This window comes from Ranitomeya variabilis, chromosome 2 (assembly GCF_051348905.1).
Source record: "Ranitomeya variabilis isolate aRanVar5 chromosome 2, aRanVar5.hap1, whole genome shotgun sequence".
NCBI classification, from domain to species: Eukaryota; Metazoa; Chordata; class Amphibia; order Anura; family Dendrobatidae; genus Ranitomeya; species Ranitomeya variabilis.
The window spans coordinates 1,080,342,386-1,080,365,537 of NC_135233.1; the positions used below are offsets into that span (position 1 = coordinate 1,080,342,386).

The 23,152-nt window shown below is 44.8% G+C and overlaps 1 protein-coding gene across 1 annotated transcript in view; it reads right to left on the reverse strand.

The window, feature by feature from the left end:
- Positions 1-23,152, reverse strand: part of LOC143808726 (cytochrome P450 2K1-like) — a 73,570-nt gene that overhangs the window by 31,428 nt on the left and 18,990 nt on the right. Inside the window, exons 5-6 of the mRNA XM_077291667.1 lie at positions 15,341-15,490; positions 6,555-6,715 (exon numbers count right to left, since the gene is read on the reverse strand). Coding sequence (XP_077147782.1) covers positions 6,555-6,715; positions 15,341-15,490 — 311 coding nt within the window. The remainder of the gene's footprint in view (positions 1-6,554; positions 6,716-15,340; positions 15,491-23,152) is intronic.

Below are 23,152 nucleotides of genomic sequence, written 5' to 3' on the forward strand. Positions count from 1 at the left end.
GTAGTATATTGGCCAGTGTTGTGAATTTGGATTCTGGGCTCCCCCGGTGGCTACTGGTGGAATTGAACTGGTGTCTTCATCTTCTCTGTTCACCTGTTCCCATCAAGATGTGGGAGTCGCTATATAACCTTGCTGCTCTGTTAGTTGCTTGCCGGTCAACAATGTTATCAGAAGCCTCTCTGTGCTTGTTCCTGCTCCTAGACAACTACTAGATAAGTTGGACTCTTGTCCATGTTTGTTTTTGCATTTTGTTCCAGTTCACAGCTGTAGTTTCGTTACTGTGTCTGGAAAGCTCTTGTGAACGGGAATTGCCACTCTGGTGTTATGAGTTAATGCCAGAGTTTTAAAGTAATTTCTGGATGGTGTTTTTTGATAGGGTTTTCAGCTGACCATGAAAGTGTCCTTTCTGTCTTCTGCTATGTAGTAAGTGGACCTCAAATTTGCTAAACCTATTTTCATACTACGTTTGTTATTTCATCTCAACTCACCGCCAATACATGTGGGGGGCCTCTGTCTCCTTTCGGGGTATTTCTCTAGAGGTGAGCTAGGACTAATATTTTCCTCTGCTAGCTTTATTTAGTCCTCCGGCTGGGCTGGGCATCTAGAATCAACGTAGGCATGCTACCCGGCCACTGCTAGTTGTGCGTTAGGTTTAGTTCATGGTCAGCTCAGTTCCCATCTTCCAAGAGCTAGTTCCTATATATGCTTATGCTATGTTCTCTTGCCATTGAGATCATGACAGTTTGACCGGCCCGCAAAGTGTTAATTGTTTGGGCTGAAGCAGGAGAAAAAGAAGTGTTGAAGGGAAATTTTTTTTTTTTTTTCCCCTCAGAGTTTTGCTGCCTAGCCCTTAATTGCTGTCTAGCTGCTTCTTACCTCCTCTTAACCCTTGAATGGCTCTGTGTCCACCTGTTTGTAATGGATCTTCAGAGTGTAACTGCAGGTTTGAATAATCTCGCCACGAAGGTACAAAATTTGCAAGATTTTGTTTGTCATGCACCTGTATCTGAGCCGAGAATTCCTTTGCCGGAATTTTTCTCGGGGAATAGATCCGGGTTTCAGAATTTTCGAAATAATTGCAAATTATTTTTGTCTCTGAAATCTCGCTCTGCCGGAGACCCTGCACAGCAGGTCAGGATTGTGATTTCCTTGCTCCGGGGCGACCCTCAAGACTGGGCTTTTTCATTGACACCAGGGGATCCTGCGTTGCTCAATGTGGATGCGTTTTTTCTGGCCTTGGGGTTGCTTTATGACGAACCTCATTTGGAGCTTCAGGCAGAAAAAACTTTGATGTCCCTATCTCAGGGGCAAGATGAAGCGGAAATTTACTGCCAAAGATTCCGTAAATGGTCTGTGCTTACTCAGTGGAATGAGTGCGCCCTGGCGGCGACTTTCAGAGAGGGTCTCTCTGATGCCATTAAGGATGTTATGGTGGGGTTCCCTGTGCCTGCGGGTCTGAATGAGTCCATGACAATGGCTATTCAGATCGATAGGCGTTTGCGGGAGCGCAAACCAGTGCACCATCTGGCGGTGTCCACTGAGAAGTCGCCAGAGAGTATGCAGTGTGATAGAATTCTGTCCCGAAGCGAGCGGCAGAATTTTAGACGGAAAAATGGGTTGTGTTTCTATTGTGGTGATTCTACTCATGTTATATCAGCATGCTCTAAGCGCACTAAAAAGCTTGGTAAATCTGTTTCCATTTGCACCTTACCGTCTAAATTTATTCTATCTGTGACCCTGATTTGCTCTTTGTCATCTATTACCACGGACGCCTATGTCGACTCTGGCGCCGCTTTGAGTCTTATGGATTGGTCCTTTGCCAAACGCTGTGGGTATGATTTAGAGCCTTTGGAGACTTCTATTCCTCTGAAGGGGATTGACTCCACCCCATTGGCTAATAATAAACCACAATACTGGACACAAGTAACTATGCGTATTAATCCGGATCACCAGGAGATTATTCGCTTTCTGGTGCTGTATAATCTACATGATGATTTGGTGCTAGGATTGCCTTGGCTGCAATCTCACAACCCAGTCCTCGACTGGAGAGCTATGTCTGTGTTGAGCTGGGGATGTAAGGGGGCTCATGGGGATGTACCTGTGGTTTCCATTTCATCATCCATTCCCTCTGAAATTCCTGAGTTCCTGTCTGACTATCGTGACGTCTTTGAAGAATCCAAGCTTGGTTCGTTACCTCCGCACCGAGAGTGCGATTGTGCCATAGATTTAATCCCGGGTAGTAAATACCCAAAGGGTCGTTTATTTAATCTGTCTGTGTCTGAACAGGCTGCTATGCGAGAATATATAAAGGAGTCCTTGGAAAAGGGACATATTCGTCCATCGTCATCTCCCTTAGGAGCCGGTTTTTTCTTTATGTCAAAAAAAGACGGCTCTTTGAGACCATGTATTGATTATCGGCTTTTGAATAAAATCACTGTTAAATATCAATACCCATTGCCGTTGCTGACTGATTTGTTTGCTCGCATAAAGGGGGCCAAGTGGTTCTCTAAGATTGACCTTCGTGGGGCGTATAATTTGGTGCGAATCAGGCAGGGGGATGAGTGGAAAACCGCATTTAATACGCCCGAGGGCCACTTTGAGTATTTAGTGATGCCTTTTGGTCTTTCTAATGCTCCGTCAGTTTTCCAGTCCTTTATGCATGATATTTTTCGCGATTATTTGGATAAATTTATGATTGTGTATCTGGATGATATTCTGATTTTTTCGGATGACTGGGACTCTCATGTCCAGCAGGTCAGGAGGGTTTTTCAGGTTTTGCGGTCTAATTCTTTGTGTGTGAAGGGTTCTAAGTGTGTTTTTGGGGTACAGAGGATTTCCTTTTTGGGATATATTTTTTCCCCCTCTTCCATTGAAATGGATCCTGTCAAGGTTCAAGCTATTTGTGATTGGACGCAGCCCTCTTCTCTTAAGAGTCTTCAGAAATTTTTGGGCTTTGCTAACTTTTATCGTCGATTTATTGCTGGTTTTTCGGATATTGCTAAGCCATTGACCGATTTGACTAAGAAGGGTGCTGATGTTGCTGATTGGTCCCCTGATGCTGTGGAGGCCTTTCGGGAGCTTAAGTGCCGTTTTTCCTCTGCCCCTGTGTTGCGTCAGCCTGATGTTGCTCTACCTTTTCAGGTTTAGGTCGACGCTTCTGAGATCGGAGCTGGGGCAGTGTTGTCGCAGAAAAGTTCTGACTGCTCCGTGATGAGGCCTTGTGCCTTCTTTTCCCGTAAATTTTCGCCCGCTGAGCGGAATTATGATGTTGGGAATCGGGAGCTTTTGGCCATGAAGTGGGCTTTTGAGGAGTGGCGCCATTGGCTTGAGGGGGCCAGACATCAGGTGGTTGTATTGACTGACCACAAAAATTTGATTTATCTTGAGACCGCCAGGCGCCTGAATCCTAGACAGGCGCGCTGGTCATTATTTTTCTCTCGGTTTAATTTTGTGGTGTCATACCTACCGGGTTCTAAGAATGTTAAGGCGGATGCCCTTTCTAGGAGTTTTGAGCCTGACTCGCCTGGTAACTCTGAGCCCACAGGTATCCTTAAGGATGGAGTGGTATTGTCAGCCGTTTCTCCAGACCTGCGGCGGGCCTTGCAGGAGTTTCAGGCGGAGAGACCTGATCGTTGCCCACCTGATAAACTGTTTGTTCCTGATGATTGGACCAGTAGAGTCATCTCTGAGGTTCATTCTTCTGCGTTGGCAGGTCATCCTGGCATTTTTGGTACCAGGGATTTGGTGGCAAGGTCCTTCTGGTGGCCTTCCCTGTCACGAGATGTGCGAGGCTTTGTGCAGTCTTGTGACGTTTGTGCTCGGGCCAAGCCTTGTTGTTCTCGGGCTAGTGGATTATTGTTGCCCTTGCCTATTCCTAAGAGGCCTTGGACGCACATCTCGATGGATTTTATTTCAGATCTGCCTGTTTCTCAGAAGATGTCTGTCATCTGGGTGGTGTGTGACCGTTTTTCTAAGATGGTCCATTTGGTTCCTCTGCCCAAGTTGCCTTCTTCTTCCGAGTTGGTTCCTCTGTTTTTTCAAAATGTTGTTCGTTTGCATGGTATTCCTGAGAATATCGTTTCTGACAGAGGGACCCAACTCGTGTCTAGATTTTGGCGGGCATTCTGTGCTAGGATGGGCATAGATTTATCTTTTTCGTCCGCTTTCCATCCTCAGACGAATGGCCAGACCGAGCGGATTAATCAGACCCTGGAGACATATCTGAGGTGTTTTGTGTCTGCTGACCAGGATGATTGGGTTGCTTTTTTGCCATTGGCGGAGTTCGCTCTCAATAATCGGGCCAGCTCTGCCACTTTGGTGTCCCCGTTTTTCTGTAATTCGGGGTTTCATCCTCGATTTTCCTCTGGTCAGGTGGAATCTTCGGATTGTCCTGGAGTGGATGCTGTGGTGGAGAGATTGCATCAGATCTGGGGGCAGGTGGTGGACAATTTGAGGTTGTCCCAGGAGAAGACTCAGCTTTTTGCCAACCGCCACCGTCGTGTTGGTCCTCGGCTTTCTGTTGGGGATTTGGTGTGGTTGTCTTCTCGTTTTGTCCCTATGAGGGTCTCTTCTCCTAAGTTTAAGCCTCGGTTTATCGGCCCGTATAAGATATTGGAGATTCTTAACCCTGTTTCCTTCCGTTTGGACCTCCCTGCATCCTTTTCTATTCATAACGTTTTTCATCGGTCATTATTGCGCAGGTATGAGGTACCGGTTGTGCCTTCCGTTGAGCCTCCTGCTCCGGTGTTGGTTGAGGGTGAGTTGGAGTACGTTGTGGAGAAAATCTTGGACTCTCGTGTTTCCAGACGGAGACTCCAGTATCTGGTCAAGTGGAAGGGATACGGCCAGGAGGATAATTCTTGGGTGAATGCATCTGATGTTCATGCCTCCGATCTGGTTCGTGCCTTTCATAGGGCCCATCCTGATCGCCCTGGTGGTTCTGGTGAGGGTTCGGTGCCCCCTCCTTGAGGGGGGGGTACTGTTGTGAATTTGGATTCTGGGCTCCCCCGGTGGCTACTTGTGGAATTGAACTGGTGTCTTCATCTTCTCTGTTCACCTGTTCCCATCAAGATGTGGGAGTCGCTATATAACCTTGCTGCTCTGTTAGTTGCTTGCCGGTCAACAATGTTATCAGAAGCCTCTCTGTGCTTGTTCCTGCTCCTAGACAACTACTAGATAAGTTGGACTCTTGTCCATGTTTGTTTTTGCATTTTGTTCCAGTTCACAGCTGTAGTTTCGTTACTGTGTCTGGAAAGCTCTTGTGAACGGGAATTGCCACTCTGGTGTTATGAGTTAATGCCAGAGTTTTAAAGTAATTTCTGGATGGTGTTTTTGATAGGGATTTCAGCTGACCATGAAAGTGTCCTTTCTGTCTTCTGCTATGTAGTAAGTGGACCTCAAATTTGCTAAACCTATTTTCATACTACGTTTGTTATTTCATCTCAACTCACCGCCAATACATGTGGGGGGCCTCTGTCTCCTTTCGGGGTATTTCTCTAGAGGTGAGCTAGGACTAATATTTTCCTCTGCTAGCTTTATTTAGTCCTCCGGCTGGGCTGGGCATCTAGAATCAACGTAGGCATGCTACCCGGCCACTGCTAGTTGTGCGTTAGGTTTAGTTCATGGTCAGCTCAGTTCCCATCTTCCAAGAGCTAGTTCCTATATATGCTTATGCTATGTTCTCTTGCCATTGAGATCATGACAGGCCAGCCACGTAGTATATTACACAGTGACGTAGTATACAGCACAGAGCCATGTAGTATATTGCCTAGCTACGTAGTATATTGCCCAGCCACGTATGTCACAGGTTAAAAAATAACAAATAAACATACTCACCTTCCAATCCGAGGGCCTCTTTTAGTTATAACATACTCACCATACTTGTAGTTCTGTCACCTGTGCGCGGTACAGGTGGCAGCTTCCGGTCCCAGGGTGTGATGACGTCGCGATCACATGACCGTGACGTCATGGCAGGTCCTTCTCGCGCAGGCGCGCAGGGCCTGTGATGATGTCATGGTCACATGACCGTGACGTCATGGCAGGTCCTTCTCCCATATGATCCTTGCCGTTCGGTTACCGGAGGGTCGCGAGGAGCAGGAAAGGCGGCGGAAGGCGAGTATATAATGATTTTTTTTTTTTAATTATTATTTTTAACATTAGATCCTTTTACTATTGACGCGTCAATAGTAAGAACTTGGTCACACAGGGTTAATAGCGGCGGTAACAGAGTGAGTTACACGCGGCATAACGCGGTCTGTTACCGCTGGCATTAACCCTGTGTGAGCGGTTACTGCGGAGAGTATGGAGCGGGCACTGACTGCAGGGGAGTAGGGAGGGACTAATCGGACTGTGGCCGTCGCTGATTGGTCGCGGCAGCCATGACAGGCAGCTGGCGAGACCAATCAGCGAATGAATATCCGTGACAGAAGTTGCCGTCAGACAGAAGGACAGAAAGACGGAAGTGACCCTTAGACAGACAATTATATAGTAGATATTTATGGTATTCTATAGTGAAGATGAATAGAAATGGTTATTGTTGACAAGCAAGAACTTACCAAGACCATTGGGGATCCGATCAGCCTTACGTTCTCATTAATAAACCTCATTAACCTTAAAAACACCGGATCGTCATAATCAAAGCGATGACCCAGTAATATGGAAACAATGATATTGGCGACAGCTGCATTCATTATCATTGTGTTCTGGAATGGTTTTCCTGCAAAATTTAGAAAAATAAATTATGTAGTATAAACTATGTCCAGAAATTATATATAAGCTAGTTGGCCGCTGCAAAATTTTCACACATTGGTTGTCGAGGGCGCAGGCAATTTCAGGAAAATCAAGCTGGTCAAACGTAAAAACCTCGAAAATCTCGCCATACGGACGTCACACAGATGCTTACGTGCGAGAAAATCGCATCCTGGCACTGCACATGGATGACATATGGATCACTGTTCAGGGAACATTTCTCCAATTCTTGTCCGTGTGAAATGGACTGATTTTTGTTATACGTTGTGTGTGACTCCAGCCTAAAGGAGATCCCCCAACATTAAACATAATGGTATTTTGCTTACTGATCAGAAGGGGTCTGATTGTCAAGACCTTGCAAAAGAACAGGGGCAGCAGCATTTTTTTCCCTCCACAGCAGCACTGCCATCTATCTGCAGTGTAGGGAAGTGCAACACAGCCTAATGTATGTGAACGGAGCAGCTCCCTGTAGAGCAGTGCCACTTTGACAGCAAAAAATGATGGAGAATTGACCCCATAACTGAGTGTATTTACACCATTGAATAATTATTGGGAATAAAAAAAAAAATGTAATATCTGCAGATTATTTTACTTTTTTTTCCCCCTACAGTTGAATTTTTTTTTTCTTCAATTTTTGCAAAGTTGTTTCCACCAATCTTTCCCATCGGGAAACAATGTACAGTCTGAGTTATGTCAAAGCTGCTGTTTTTTTTTACTTGGAACCAGAGGTGACTGCAGGTCACCAATAAGCTGCAACCTTAGAAGGAAGATAGACTTTTCAATGACTGTCCAATAATACAGAAAATCTGATGGTTCAGAACCTGTCCGGTCCCTTTTAGGCTGCATTCATTTATATCTTTAGTTTTAAAGCTGAAGTCTCAAACAGGTAAAGTTTTACTTTTATTCTTCTTCCACATATGTATATGTACCTGCCTGAAATTGACTGGGCAAGGAGCTTGGCAAGCTGGAAGGCCGCCAAGGCAAATGTTAGGATTTGTTTCAGCTTTGTATTAGTATGCTTTGGGGTAGTGTGGTGCCACCTGCAGGTCGTTTTTCCTTACTGCTCGTTTATGAAACTTAATTCTTAAAGTGTATTTAGTGATCACATTTTGGATGTGTGGTTTGTTTGGTTACTTTCAAATGGTGTATCATTTGTGTGTGGAGGCAGTATGAACGGAAATGCAAAGGAATCACTGAAAAAGTTTTGAAATCTAGAAGAATTACATTATTAAAAAGTATGGTTTTATAGTCTGTGGATCCATAAACCGCTAACATCTCTCTGAGGAGAGCCAGGCAGAGGTGGCACAATGGTCAGCTTAGCACATGTGCCCTCTCATTTTAGAGATTAGTTGGGGTCTGTTCCCTAGTCCCAATTCAAAGCTTCAATTATGCAATATCAATATTTTTTTTTTAAATGAAATCTGTCATGTTGAAAGTGGTCTCTGATCTGCAGGCAGAATGTTATAGAGCAGGAGAAGGTGATAAGATTGATATACATTTTTTGTGGGAAAAGATGGAAAAAAATGTATTTTATTCAGTGCAGTGCATGAGTTCAGTGGGAATTCCTAATCAGTTATTAGAGCCTTCTGTGTATGACTGTGCATACAGAGATAGTTATATGTCACTGAGTAGGACCACCCACTGGACTCTTATGCACTTGGGATTTCAATGAATGAATTAGAATTTATACTGAATCTTTTCCAGCAAACCTATATATCATTCTGCTCAGTTTCTCCTTCTCTATACTGGACTGGCCATCGAGCAGTTCTGGCAAATGCCAGAAGGGTCGGTGGCAGTCGTGGGCCGCTCACCAGCGCGCCTCCCCCCCACCAGGGCATAGACGCCGATACAGTTAAATGCAATGATGGAGGAGAGAACGTCTGCTGTCGCTCTCTCTCCCATCATTCCCCGCTCTGCCTTGCACTGACACTGCGGGTGCGCGATGACGTCATATCATCGCGCACCTGCTGTGTGTCGGCGGGCAGACTGCAGCCGCTGAGACCGGAGCACTGCGAGGAAAGGTGAGGAGAGTGTTTTTGTTTTGTTTTTTTAATATATAAGTGAGTGATAACTGGATTGTCGGGCTATTGGGGGCTCTGCTGCATTACATTCTATGGGGTCTGTGCTGCATTTCATTCTATGGGGTTTGTGCTGCATTACATTCTATGGGGTCTGTGCTGCATTACATTCTATGGGGTATGGCTGCATTACATTCTATGGGGGCTGGCTGCATTACATTCTATGGGGTCTGGCTGCATTACATTCTATGGGGTCTGGCTGCATTACATTCTATGGGGGCTTTGCTGCATTACATTCTATGGGGCTGTGCTGCATTACATTCTATGGGGGCTGTGCTGCATTACATTCTATGGGGGCTGTGCTGCATTACATTCTATGGGGGCTGTGCTGCATTACATTCTATGGGGGCTGTGTTGCATTACATTCTATGGGGGCTGTGCTGTATTACATTCTATGGGGGGATTTATTACACTCTGTTGGGGCTGGTTGCATTATATTCTATGGGGAGGGCTATATTACATTCTATGGGGGGCTGCATTATACTATACAAGAGGGCTGCATTATATTCTCTGGGGGGTTACATTATACTCAGGGGGCTACAATATATTCTGTGGGGTGGCTGCATTATACTCTGGGGTGGCATCATTATACTATATGTGGGCTGCATTATACTGTATCGAGGACTATGGGGAATACATTATACTATATGAAGAACTATGGGGTGCATTATACTATGGGAAGTGAATTGTACTACATGGATGACAATGGTGGGGCATTATACTATATGGAGCACTATGAGGAGGACTGAGGAATGCATTATACTATTTGGAGGACTGAGGAGTGTATTATACTATATGGAGGACTGAGGAGTGTATTATACTATATGGAGGACTGAGGAGTGTATTATACTATATGGAGGAATGTATTATACTATATGAAGGACTGAGGTGCACATTATAATATATGGAGGACTATGGCATGTATTATACTCAACAAGCAAAATGCTGCCTATTCATCGAGTGATTGGATTGTTTATGTGCGAACAGAAATCCTTGTTCTCAGCAGCACATCGCCGGTGTAAACTGTAGTTGTGCTGCTGATAACATGATACTGTATGGGGACAGATTGATCTAATTGTGATTGTTCTGTTCCCTTCATTCTTTCTCAGTTGGTGTAAAGAGGCCGGGAAACAAGCGAGCGACTTCAGTATTGTCGATCACACTCATTTAGCGGCCTGAGATCAGCGCATGTAAATACAGCAGAAATGCTTCTCAGGGAGACCAGGCAAGGATGATGACAGTTGTAGTTAGCACCCGGCGCCTGGGAATAGCGCTCTCTACTGCTTTTCCCAGCCGCCAGAGCATTTAATTCTGGTATGTGTAATGATTTTTAGGGTTGATGTCAGCTGTGTAATGTCAGCTGCTATCAATACCTGGTGTAAGTAATGGAGAGGTGTCTATCAGACATCCCCACTACTAGCCCAGACCTGGCGAGACCCAGCAACTCTGCAGAGCGGTGACGGTAGTAACAATACCGCTCTTCACAGTCACCGAGCACAAGACCCGGATTATCTGAAGAGCGGTGACGTTACTGATGTCACCGCTCTTCAGAGTCACCGGGTCTCGTGCTGCGCAGCGGAACCAAAAGTGGCTGTAAGCAAAGTTTATGGAGCATCAGAATGAGGTTATCTATGAGATCCAGTTATGTAGGTAAAGTAGCGGCTTTTCTTGGTACTACAACTAAAAGCAATAAATAGGACTGAGCTGTAATGCTGGATACAGCTGTGATTATATGTTATATAGTCATGTTACACTCCTCTCACTTCTTGTAACCTACAAGTATACAAAGATATTATACAGTCAACATGTGACAAGTGGGCCTGTGTAATTTCAAATGCCAGGGCTGAATTTTAGTCCCAGTCCCGCCCTGCTGTCCACAGATCGTATTGAATGCACACCAGGACAGTTGCCATTGAAAAGTGATTATACTCTCCAAAGGGATGTGTTTTGAAAACTCAATTTAAGGCCTCTTTCACATGTCAGTGTCTCCGGTACGTGTAGCGACAGTTTTCTCACGTACCGGAGACATTGACCCACGTAGACCCATTCAAATGAATGGGTCTATGCACATGTCTCCGTGTTTTCACAGACCGTGTGTCCGTGTGCACAACACGGACACATGTCCGTGTTTCTCCGGCAGCACGTACAGCAATACATCCTGCACACGTGCACACGGAGAACAGTGTGCACTCTCCTCCGTGTGCACGTACCGCCCACAGGAGAGACAGCGCTACAGTAAGTGCTGTCCCCCCTGTGTGGTGCTGAAGGCGGCATTCATCACATAGGAGAAGGGGCCAGTGCTGAGAGGAGAGAGGAGGCATCGCGGGAGCCGGGTGAGTATTTCTTCTGCAAGGGGCCGGGCGGCACACTGGGGATTGGAGGTGGGAGGTCCCAGCAACTCTATTTTTAACAAAAAAAAAACAAAAAATTGATCATTCATCTCTTCTCTCCTGCGGGGGAGAAGAGATGAATGCCGCCTTCAGCACCACACAGAGGGGACAGCGCTTAGTGTAGCGCTGTCTCTCCTGCACGGTCTGTGTGGTCCTCAGGCGGCACACGGGCGGCACGTGTGCCACACTGATGTGCCACGTGAGCACACGGGCACACGTACATGGATAACTCCGCTGCTGATTTCTCCGGTACGGAATTATCTGGACGTGTGAAAGAGGCCTAAGGGCTCATTCCTACTTGCGATGAAATCGGATGAATGCAATCCAAAAGCAAAAATAAAAAATAAAAATTCAAATTGAATTCAGACCTATCTTATTCTATGATTGTGTGTTCATCAGCACGTTTTTTTCCCAGCTTGGATCAGATCATGATCAGACTGGAAAAATTGTATTGTAATCGGAAATTGGATAGCATACCACAATAGAAGTCTAAGGTGCAAATAAAAAAAAATAAATAAAAAAAGTGTGAGTGTTGTCCGATTTTTACACATCGATCGCATTTGAAAAGTTGGCAATTCATATCTCATATACAGTAAAATCACAACGTGACAGGTTAGAATTAGTGTTGAGCATTCCGATACCGCAAGTATCGGCCGATATTTGCGGTATCGGAATTCCGATATTTTTGCGATATCGGGAATCGGGATCGGAATGCATATTCATGTGTAAAATAAAGAATACAAATAAAAAATAGGGATATACTCACCCTCTGACGCGCCCTGGTTGTAACCGCTGCAACCGGCAGCCTCCGTTCCTAAGAATGAGCGAGTGAAGGACCTGCGATGATATCGCGGTCTTGTGATTGGTCACGTGAGTGGTCACATGAGCGGTCACGCGACCAATCACAAGCCGCGACGTCATCGAAGGTCTTTTACTCGCTCATTCTTAGGAACGGAGGCTGACGGTTAACACCGCTAGGTCCAGGGTCCGCCGGAGGGGTGAGTATATCCATATTTTTTATTTTTATTTTTTATTTTTTACATGAATATGGATCCCAGGGCCTGAAGGAGACCCTGGGAACCATCCAGGATAGCTTCCGATACTTGTGTCCCATTGACTTGTATTGGTATCGGGTATCGGTATCGGCGAAATCAATATTTTTCGGATATCGGCCGATACTATCCGATACTTTCAAGTATCGGAAGGTATCGCTCAACACTAGTTAGAATAGGATATATAGAAGCCAGTGACGCACACCTATATCTGTATATATATTAGATAGATAGAAAAAAATAGACTGCAATTCATGTGCCATGTACTGTAAAATGAACTCAACAGGTGCTGCGAGTTCTTGGCCAATGAACTCATTTCACCTCTGTGACATCGACGCGAGCACCATGCAGAATTTTCCCACGGCGCTCTCGCTGACGTCAGAAACGTGAAGTGAGTTCATTGGCCGTGAACTTGCAGGTCCTGTCAGATGGCACCGTGAGCAGAACTTTCTGACGCTCGCAGTACCCTCAGACAGGGAATAGGAGTTCACAGGCAGACACTGAGCAAATAGTGCGCAGTGTCAACTGGATGACAGGCTGCATGGATGCATCATGCATCCTGCCATTGAGATATAACAGAGCTAGACCAGTCATGGGACAAATTGATTAAAAGCATCTCTGCGGAAAGGTGAGGAATATTTTTGTTGCTTTTTTACCTCTTTTGCAGATGACAATGGTGTCGGGCGAAGTCGTAAGTATGGTTTAAATTAAGTTCATTAAAGGAGTGTGTGTCTTTCTTTCAATTAAAGAACTTTTTTCTGGGTGTCTTTTTTACAATGTGACCACCGGGTTAGTAATGGGAGCATCTTATTGACGCCTCTTCATTACTAACCTTGGGGATTGATTTCACCTGACAATACAAAAGGTGACATCAAGACATCAACTCCCCCCAACTGTCACCCCACTTGCCACTGCTACAGGGCAAATGGGAAGAGTGAGGCTAAGTGCCAGAATTGGCACATCTTAGAGATGCGCCTTTTCTGGGTCAGCTGAAAGCTGATGCATTTATCCTGGGGGGGCAGTATCCATGGCCCCTTCTTAGGCTATTAATATCAACACGCAGATGTCTGCATAGCCTTTGCTGGTTATTAATTATAGGGGACCCCACGTCATTTTTTTGGTTGGAGTCCCCCATTTTAATAGCCAGTAAAGTAAGTATACAGTTATGAGTTGATATTAACAGCCTGGAAAGGTCCATGGGTATTACCCCCTTCCCAAGCTATAAACATCTAACCCCAGCTGTTGACTCTCTGCTGGTTATGAATATTGCGTGAGAGCCCAGGCTATATTTTTCCCAGAAAAATAATGATTTATTAATTAAATACATGTACAGTAATTTGCACACACACACACTGCACTAATTGTATTTGTCACAGACATCTGTATAAATACCAATTCTATTTGTATTTATTGTATGTAATCCATGTCTTTTATCCTGTTGGCCCCAGCAGTGATCAGAGAGACAGAGAGACATCTCTTAAAAAAAAATAAAGGGAACACTAACATCCCACATCCTAGTTATCACTGAATGTAATGAATACAGATTTACAACTGTAATATTTCATATTGGAATGTGTTGAGAACAATAAAACCTAAAAATTATCAATGTAAATCACAAATAGTATCCCATGGAGGTCTGGAGTTGGAATGATGCTCAAAATCAAAGGGGGAAATGAAGTTACAGGCTGATCCAACTTCAGTGGAAATGCCTCAAGACAAGAAAACGATGCTCAGTAGTGTGTGTGGACTCCACGTGCCTGTATGACCTCCCTACAATGCCTGGGAATGCACCTGATGAGGCGACGGATCATCTCCTGTACTGAGGGATCTCCTTCCAGACCTGGACTAAAGCAGCCACCAGCTCCTGGACAATAGCTTCAATGAATTCATCTTGCAGGAACTGCTGACACACTTCAGCCACATGAGGTCTGGCATTGTCCTGCATTATGAGGAACCCAGGGCCAACCATACCAGCATATGGTCTCACAGGGTGTCTGAGGATCTCATCTCGGTACCTAATGGCAGTCAGGTTACCTCTGGCGAGCACATAGAGGGCTGTGCAGACCTCCAAAGAAATGCCACCCCACACCATTACTGACCCACTGCCAAACCGGTTATGCTGAAGGATGTCGCAGGCAGCAGTTCACTCTCAACAGTGTCTCCAGACTCTGTCATGTCTGTCACATGTGCTCAGTGTGAACCTGCTTTCATCTGTGAAGAGCACAAGGTGCCAGTAGGAAATTTGCCAATCCTGGTGTTCTGTGGCAAATGCTAAGCAACTTGCATAGTGTTGGGCTGTGAGCACAACCCCCATCTGTGGATGTCGGGCACTCAGACCATCCCCATGGAGTCGGTTTCTAACCGTGTGTGCAGACACATGCACATTTGTGGCCTGCTGTAGGTCATTTTGCAGGGTTCTGGCAGTGCTCCTCCTGTTCCTCCTTGCACAAAGGCCGAGGTAGCGGTACTGCTACTGGGTTGTTGCCCTCCTACGGCCCCTCCACGTCTCCTGATGTACTGGCCTGTCTCCTGGTAGCGCCTCCAGCCTCTGGACACTACGCTGACAGATACTGCAAACCTTCTAGCCACAGATCGCATTGATGTGCCATCCTGGATGAGCTGCACTAGCTGAGCCACTTGTGTGGGTTGTAGAGTCTGTCTCATGCTACCATGAGTGTGAAAGAACAAGCAACATTCAAAAGTGACCAAGACATCAGCCAAAAAGCATTGGTACTGAGATGTGGTCTATGGTCCCCACTTGCAGAACTACTCCTTTATTGAGTGTCTTGATAATTGTCAATTTCCATCTGTTGTCTATTCCATTTGCACAACAGCATGTGAAATTGATTGTCAAACAGTGTTGCTTCCTAAGTGGACAATTTGATTTCACAGAAGCTTGATTTACTTGGAGTATATCCTAGTATATCCTGTTTAAGTGTTCCCTTTATTTTTTTGAGCAGTGTACATGCTCATATAGCAAAATCATCTCCTGAGTATGTAAAAAATCAATTTTATAAACTTTTTTTTTTTTTTTACGAATATGGCTGGAAAAGGAGAGTATTCAAGTACTAACCTCCATAGGATTTAAACTTCTTTACTAAGAAATCACATTCTTCATTTATCTGGTTTTCTACAGTTTTCCTCCCCATCCCCAGATCTCTTAGAGTTGAAATTGTAAATCTTCTCATTACTTTCCAGTTCTCACCATGAGAAAAAAGAACACCTGGAAAAAAAAACTTGATGGCAAGTAAAACAGAACAAAATATAAATGAATAATTCAATTATCAAAGAAACAAACAAACAAAACACTTTTTATGACATGTTATACTGAGCATTCACATGTCTACATATATTTTCATGTAATAATGGACTTTGTGCCATACCCTTAGATTAGCCAAGTAGCTTTTTAATATAGTAAAGTCGGGTATTCAGGTACAATTTCAAAACATTAATCAGATTACCCTTTTTGTTCAACCTATAGCTCAGGAACCTAAAGAAAAATAAATGATTAAAAAAAAAAAAAATAGACCTACCAAGGCCGTGTTCACATTAGCGTTTCTGTGAGCAGCGTATGATCCGCATACATCATGCGTACATATCTTTAACATGGTGTACGCAGGGAGATGCTTTTGCATGCGGATGCGGTGTGCAGCGAACGCAACATGTTGCATGTTTTGAGGAGTCAAATATTGCGCAGTCGTCCACATGTGGATGAGTGCGTAAAAAAAATGCATTACTGTCTATGGGAACGCATTGGTACGCAAGGACATGTGTTTGCATGTGTTTGATGCGCTTGCATACTTCGAACTGCACATGTCCAGGAACTGATTGAGACACGCCCCTTAAGACACGCCCTCCTGGAAACATGCTCAAAAACTACCCAAACGCAGGCAAAGGCGCATGCAAACGCAACTTTTTTTTAGTCATGCATAAGTGTTTGTGTGCGTTTTGGCATGCGTTTGTGTATGCAGATGATACGCTGCGCACAGAAACGCTAGTGTGAATTTAGCCCAAGTCATTCATGTCTTTGGTAGAATTTTTGTGTAAAAGCATGTTTAACCTCATAGTGTCCTTTTAAGAAAATAACCCTTGAGCATTAAAGGATTATGTCTCAGATTCAGTACTTTAAAGCTACGCTCACACGTTCCGTATTTGGTCCGTATTTTAGGTCAGCATTTGTAAGCTAAAATCAGACGTGAAACAGAGGAAAAGTCTAATAGAAACATATGCACCACTTCTGCACTTTTCACCCACTCCTGGTTTTGACTTACAAACACTGTTGTAAAATGCTTGACCAAATACTGAACGGGTGAGCCCGGCCTAATACTGGAATTCTAGTTTACATCTCGCATTTTCATTAAAATTGCTGCTGCAAATTAGTGTTTCTGCAGTGCAACAATGAAAATCATTCCCAAATGGACAGGATCATACCTCAGATCAAGGACATGTTTCCTCATCAAATGTTCTACTGTACAAGGTCATGTGTTCTCATGTCATGGGAATTAAAAAAAAACAATTAAAACAAGGTTATTTTCTGTTATTCTGCTCATATAGAGAAAATCATCATCACAAAGACATTCACACACTACAAAGTGGCATTTGATTTGACAGCCACTGACATTCATGACACTTTAAAATGTATTCCAGCCTTTGGGAAAAGATCATGGACCAAAATCGGCAATTCAAGTCCATGGGTTAGTGACAAAATTGGACAACACTTGGATGCCATCTGTGCTGTCCAGTTTTACACAAGGAGACATTGGAGAATTTTTTCCTCCCCTCAGTGTAAACAACTCCAATGACACTCAGTCCATTTTTCTCGGACAAATGTAAAAAAAAAAAAAAAAAAAAAAAAAAAAAAAAAATGGAATCTGAATGAACTCAGTTACCGAAACTTATTTTCTTCCCCCATGATTCCCCTTTGTGCTAGTCTATACCTGGCAAACACATGACATCATCACTTAAGGACTTTTAAGGGACTCCAAGCACAGAATGACTGCTCAAACTATGGCCCCATATTGAAACACTGAGCGGCAGAACTATCATTTCAATACACCTGCCAACATGCTTGTTGTCCCTCCACCCCCACTTCTTTGATTGACAGCTCTGGCTTCATAAAGTCAGAGGGGAAGAGAGAGATGGAAAACAAGCAGGTTTTTAAAATTATTGGACTGAAACACTGAGCACTTGTACTTTGTTAAATCAGTCATTTTAAGGCCAGCCTAGGCAGTCATGTGCTATATTCGTAGTATTGAGATAGTTTCTCTCTAAACTTTTCCGGAGTTGCTTCATCTTTCACTTAGCTCAAGCTCTGACCATGTGTCTGGTTATCTTCTGCTCCTCCTGACTTACATTCAACTACCAGCAATTATTCCCTTAGCTTCGCTATGGCCTCCTTCACATGCCTGTGTTTCCAGCATGTGTGGTATCTTTTTTTTCCATGGATACCACATATACCCATTATAACCTATGCTGCTATGCACATATTTTTTCACCCATGTGGCACAAATGACAAGGGCCAGTCCAAACCTATGGGTCCATGAAAGAGAGCACATGGAAGGCATCAGTGACTAAACGGGTCTTACCCGTGTGTAACTTTGCAAAGGATAGGAGAAGCTTTGTAATTTAAATGCTTTATTTAACCATACCAGAAAATCACTGATGACACTGACTAAACATTACGTGTTTAGTCACCTATGGAAGTGTGAAGGAGGCCTCACCCAGGTGTAATCAAATGCAAATCAATTTCTCAAATAGCCAACTGTCTACAACAGTGTTCCCCAACTCCTCAAGAGCCACCAACAGGTCATGTTTTCAGTATTTCCTCAGTATTGCACAGGTGATAATTGCATCACCTGCACAGGCAATAATTCCATCACCTGTGCAATACTAAGGAAATCCTGAAAACATGACCTGTTGGTGGCTCTTGAGGACTGGAGTTAGGGAACACTGGTCTACAACAACAGAGCTGTGAACAGTGCAGAAATCAAAATAACACATCACAGCAAGCTAGTTTTCAATTTGCCTATATATTTCAGTAATTTACATGTGTACTTCAACTTTGTTTGTAAGAACCAGTCGGAATTACTTTTATGCTGTTCTGCAGTTAAACAATTCTTTGCTACAAGTTCCAATTTACATACATTTGTGCTATAAATCGACTTTCCATGCTTAACGCAGCAACTAGGGTCATCTATCTGGCTAATCAGTACTCAGACGCATCTGCTCTGTGCTATTCATTGCACTGGCTGCCCATTCATAATAGGATCCAATTTAAACTGCTTGTTCTCACCCACAAAGTTCTCCAGAGTACAGCACCTCCCCTATATATCCTCCCTCATTTCTGTTTATCGGCCTAATCACCCGTTATGCTCTGCAAGAGACTTTCGACTACCATCTGCTCTAATCCGTACCTCCCACTCCCAGCTCCAAGGCTTCTCCCGCGTTGCGCCAATCCTCTGGAATGCTCTACCCCAAGAAATTAGGACTATCCACAACTTGCACAGCTTTAGGCGCTCCCTCAAAAACACATCTGCTCAGAACGGCCTATCACTTTCCTTAATCAAAGTTAGTGTTAGTGTGTGTGTGTGTGTGTGTGTGTGTGTGTGTGTGTGTGTGTGTGTGTGTGTGTGTGTGTGTGTGTGTCCGCCACTCACAGTCTGAGAATAACCCTCCATCAAACTCCACTGCACCCAACAGCGCCACAAATACTGGCTAGTGACCAGCCTTTATCCATGTCCCACTCCCTCAAGATGGCTGGATCATTGTAAATACACACCTGCACTTTGTGTCTTCTGTTATGACCCCAATGGCAGAGGGTCTCAGGAATAATTGCTAAGTCTGCAAACACAGAAAACCAGCTCATAGGGCAGTGGTAACTGGGCTGACCATATATCTAATCCTAGCACCACAAATACCAGCAGCCGGGGAACGTGCCTACGTTGATTCTAGACGTCTCGCGCCAGCCGGAGAACTAACTAACCCTAGAAGGGAAAAGAAAGACATTTCTTGCCTCCAGAGAATAGACCCCAAAAGTTGGATACAAGCCCCCAACAAATAATAACGGTGAGGTAAGAGGAAAAGACAAACATAAGAATGAGCTAGGTATTTAGCAAAGAGAGGCCCACTAGCTAATAGCAGAATATAGAAAGATAACTTATATGGTCAGCAAAAACCCTATCAAAAACATCCACACTGGAAATTCAAGAACCCCCGAACCGTCTAACGGCCCGGGGAGAGAACACCAGCCCCCTAGAGCTTCCAGCAAGGTCAGGAATCACATCTAGTACAAGCTGGACAAAAATGAGAGCAAGCAAATAACCCAAAAAACAAAGAAGCAGGACTTAGCTTAATTTTGCACGAACCAGGACCAGCAGATAGGAGCAAACAGAATGTGTCTGATTACAACGATGCCAGGCACTGGACTAAGGTTCCAGGAGGTTTATATAGCAACACCCCTGAACTAACGACCCAGCTGGGTGCAAACTGAGGGAAGAAAATCCCAGAGTCATATCACTAGTAACCACAAGAGGGAGCCAAAAAGTCTAATTCACAACAGTACCCCCCCCTTAAGGAGGGGTCACCGAACTCTCACCATGACCACCAGGGCGATCAGGATGAGCAGCGTGAAAGGCACGAACTAAATCGGCCGCATGCACATCAGAGGCAACCACCCAGGAATTATCCTCCTGACCATAGCCCTTCCACTTGACCAAATACTGAAGCCTCCGTCTGGAGAGATGAGAATCCAAGATCTTCTCAACCACGTACTCCAACTCGCCCTCAACCAACACCGGAGCAGGAGGCTCAGCAGAAGGAACCACAGGCACAACGTAGCGTCGCAATAAAGACCTATGGAACACGTTGTGAATGGCAAACGAAACCGGAAGATCCAAGCGAAAGGACACTGGATTAAGGATTTCCAATATCTTGTAAGGACCGATGAAGCGAGGCTTAAATTTAGGAGAGGAGACCTTCATAGGAACAAATCGAGAAGACAGCCACACCAAATCCCCAACACGAAGTCGGGGACCCACACCGCGGCGGCGGTTGGCAAAACGCTGAGCCTTCTCCTGTGACAATTTTAAGTTGTCCACCACATGATTACAGATCTGCTGCAACCTATCCACCACAGAATCTACCCCAGGACAGTCAGAAGGCTCCACATGTCCCGAGGAAAAACGAGGATGGAAACCAGAGTTGCAGAAAAATGGCGAAACCAAAGTAGCGGAACTAGCCCGATTATTAAGGGCAAACTCAGCCAATGGCAAGAAGGTCACCCAATCATCCTGAGCTGCCGAAACAAAACACCTCAAATAAGCCTCCAGAGTCTGATTAGTTCGCTCCGTTTGTCCATTAGTCTGAGGATGAAAGGCAGACAAGAACGACAAATCAATGCCCATCCTAGCACAAAAGGATCGCCAGAACCTGGAAACAAACTGGGATCCTCTGTCAGACACAATATTCTCAGGAATGCCGTGTAAACGAACCACATTCTGAAGGAACACAGGAACCAGATCGGAAGAGGAAGGCAGCTTAGGCAAAGGCACCAAATGGACCATTTTCGAGAAGCGATCACATACCACCCAGATGACAGACATACCCTGAGACACCAGGAGATCAGAAATGAAATCCATGGAAATGTGTGTCCAAGGCCTCTTCGGGACAGGCAAGGGCAAGAGCTACCCGCTGGCACGAGAACAGCAAGGCTTAGCTCGAGCACAAGTCCCACAGGACTGCACAAATAACCGCACATCCCGTGACAAGGAAGGCCACCAAAAGGACCTAGCCACCAGATCTCTGGTGCCAAAAATTCCCGGATGACCTGCCAACACCGAGGAATGAACCTCGGAAATGACTCTGCTGGTCCATTTATCAGGAACAAACAGTCTGTCAGGTGGACAAGAGTCAGGTCTACCAGCCTGAAATCTCTGCAACACGCGTCGCAAATCAGGAGAAATGGCTGACAAAATAACTCCCTCTTTAAGAATACCAACAGGTTCTGCGACTCTAGGAGAGTCAGGCACAAAGCTCCTTGAAAGAGCATCAGCCTTCACATTCTTTGAACCTGGTAAATATGAGACCACAAAGTCAAAACGGGAGAAAAACAATGACCAGCGGGCCTGTCTAGGATTCAGGCGTTTAGCAGACTCGAGATACATCAAATTTTTGTGATCAGTCAAGACCACCACACGATGCTTAGCACCCTTGAGCCAATGACGCCACTCCTCAAATGCCCACTTCATGGCCAGTAACTCCCGATTGCCAACATCATAATTCCGCGCAGCAGGCGAAAACTTCCTAGAGAAGAAAGCACATGGTCTCATTACCGAGCAACCAGGGCCTCTCTGTGACAAAACGGCCCCTGCCCCAATCTCAGAAGCATCCACTTCAACCTGAAAGGGAAGTGAGACATCAGGCTGGCACAAAACAGGCGCCGAAGTAAACCGGCGCTTCAACTCTTGGAACGCCTCCACAGCTGCAAGAGCCCAGTTAGCAACATCAGAACCTTTCTTGGTCATATCCGTCAAAGGTTTAACAACGCTAGAAAAATTAGCGATAAAACGACGGTAGAAGTTAGCAAAACCGAAGAACTTCTGAAGACTCTTAACTGACGAGGGTTGAGTCCAATCATGAATAGCTCGGACCTTGACTGGGTCCATCTCCACAGCAGAAGGGGAAAAAATAAACCCCAAAAAGGGAACCTTCTGTACTCCAAAGAGACACTTTGAGCCTTTAACAAACAAAGCATTCTCACGCAAAACCTGAAACACCATCCTGACCTGCTCCACATGTGAGTCCCAATCTTCAGAGAAAACCAGAATATCATCCAGATAAACAATCATAAATTTATCCAGATACTTCCGGAAAATATCATGCATAAAGGACTGAAACACTGAGGGAGCATTAGAGAGCCCAAAAGGCATCACCAAGTACTCAAAATGACCTTCGGGCGTATTAAATGCAGTCTTCCATTCATCTCCTTGCTTAATGCGCACAAGGTTGTACGCACCACGAAGATCTATCTTGGTGAACCACTTGGCACCTTTAATCCGGGCAAACAAGTCCGACAACAGAGGCAAAGGATACTGAAATTTAACAGTGATTTTATTCAGAAGCCGATAGTCAATACAAGGTCTCAAAGATCCGTCCTTCTTGGCCACAAAAAAGAATCCCGCACCAAGAGGGGAAGAGGAAGGACAGATATGCCCCTTCTCCAGAGACTCCTTGATATACGAACGCATTGCGGCATGCTCAGGTACAGACATAGGACTACTGGTAACAAAATCTTGTATGCCCTGCACACGAGCTGCCAGCTGGTTTACACTTGTAATCAAGGTCTGGACATTCATGTCTGCAGCAAGCACAAGCCACTCAAAGGTAAAGGGGAGTAAGAGAGGAAAGAAAAAAAAAACAACTCAGAATTTCCTTTCTTATTATCCCACTTCTGCAATGCATTAAACATTCAATGTTGGCCTGGCATACTGTTATATGGTCAGCAAAAACCCTATCAAAAATCTCCACACTGGAAATTCAAGAACCGCCGAACCGTCTAACGGCCCGGGGGGAGAACACCAGCCCCCTAGAGCTTCCAGCAAGGTCAGGAATCACATTTAGTACAAGCTGGACAAAAATGAGAGCAAGCAAATAACCCAAAAAAACAAAGAAGCAGGACTTAGCTTAATTTTGCACGAACCAGGACCAGCAGATAGGAGCAAACAGAATGTGTCTGATTACAACGATGCCAGGCACTGGACTAAGGATCCAGGAGGTTTATATAGCAACACTCCTGAACTAACGACCCAGCTGGGTGCAAACTGAGGGAAGAAAATCCCAGACTCATATCACTAGTAACCACAATAGGGAGCCAAAATGTCTAATTCAC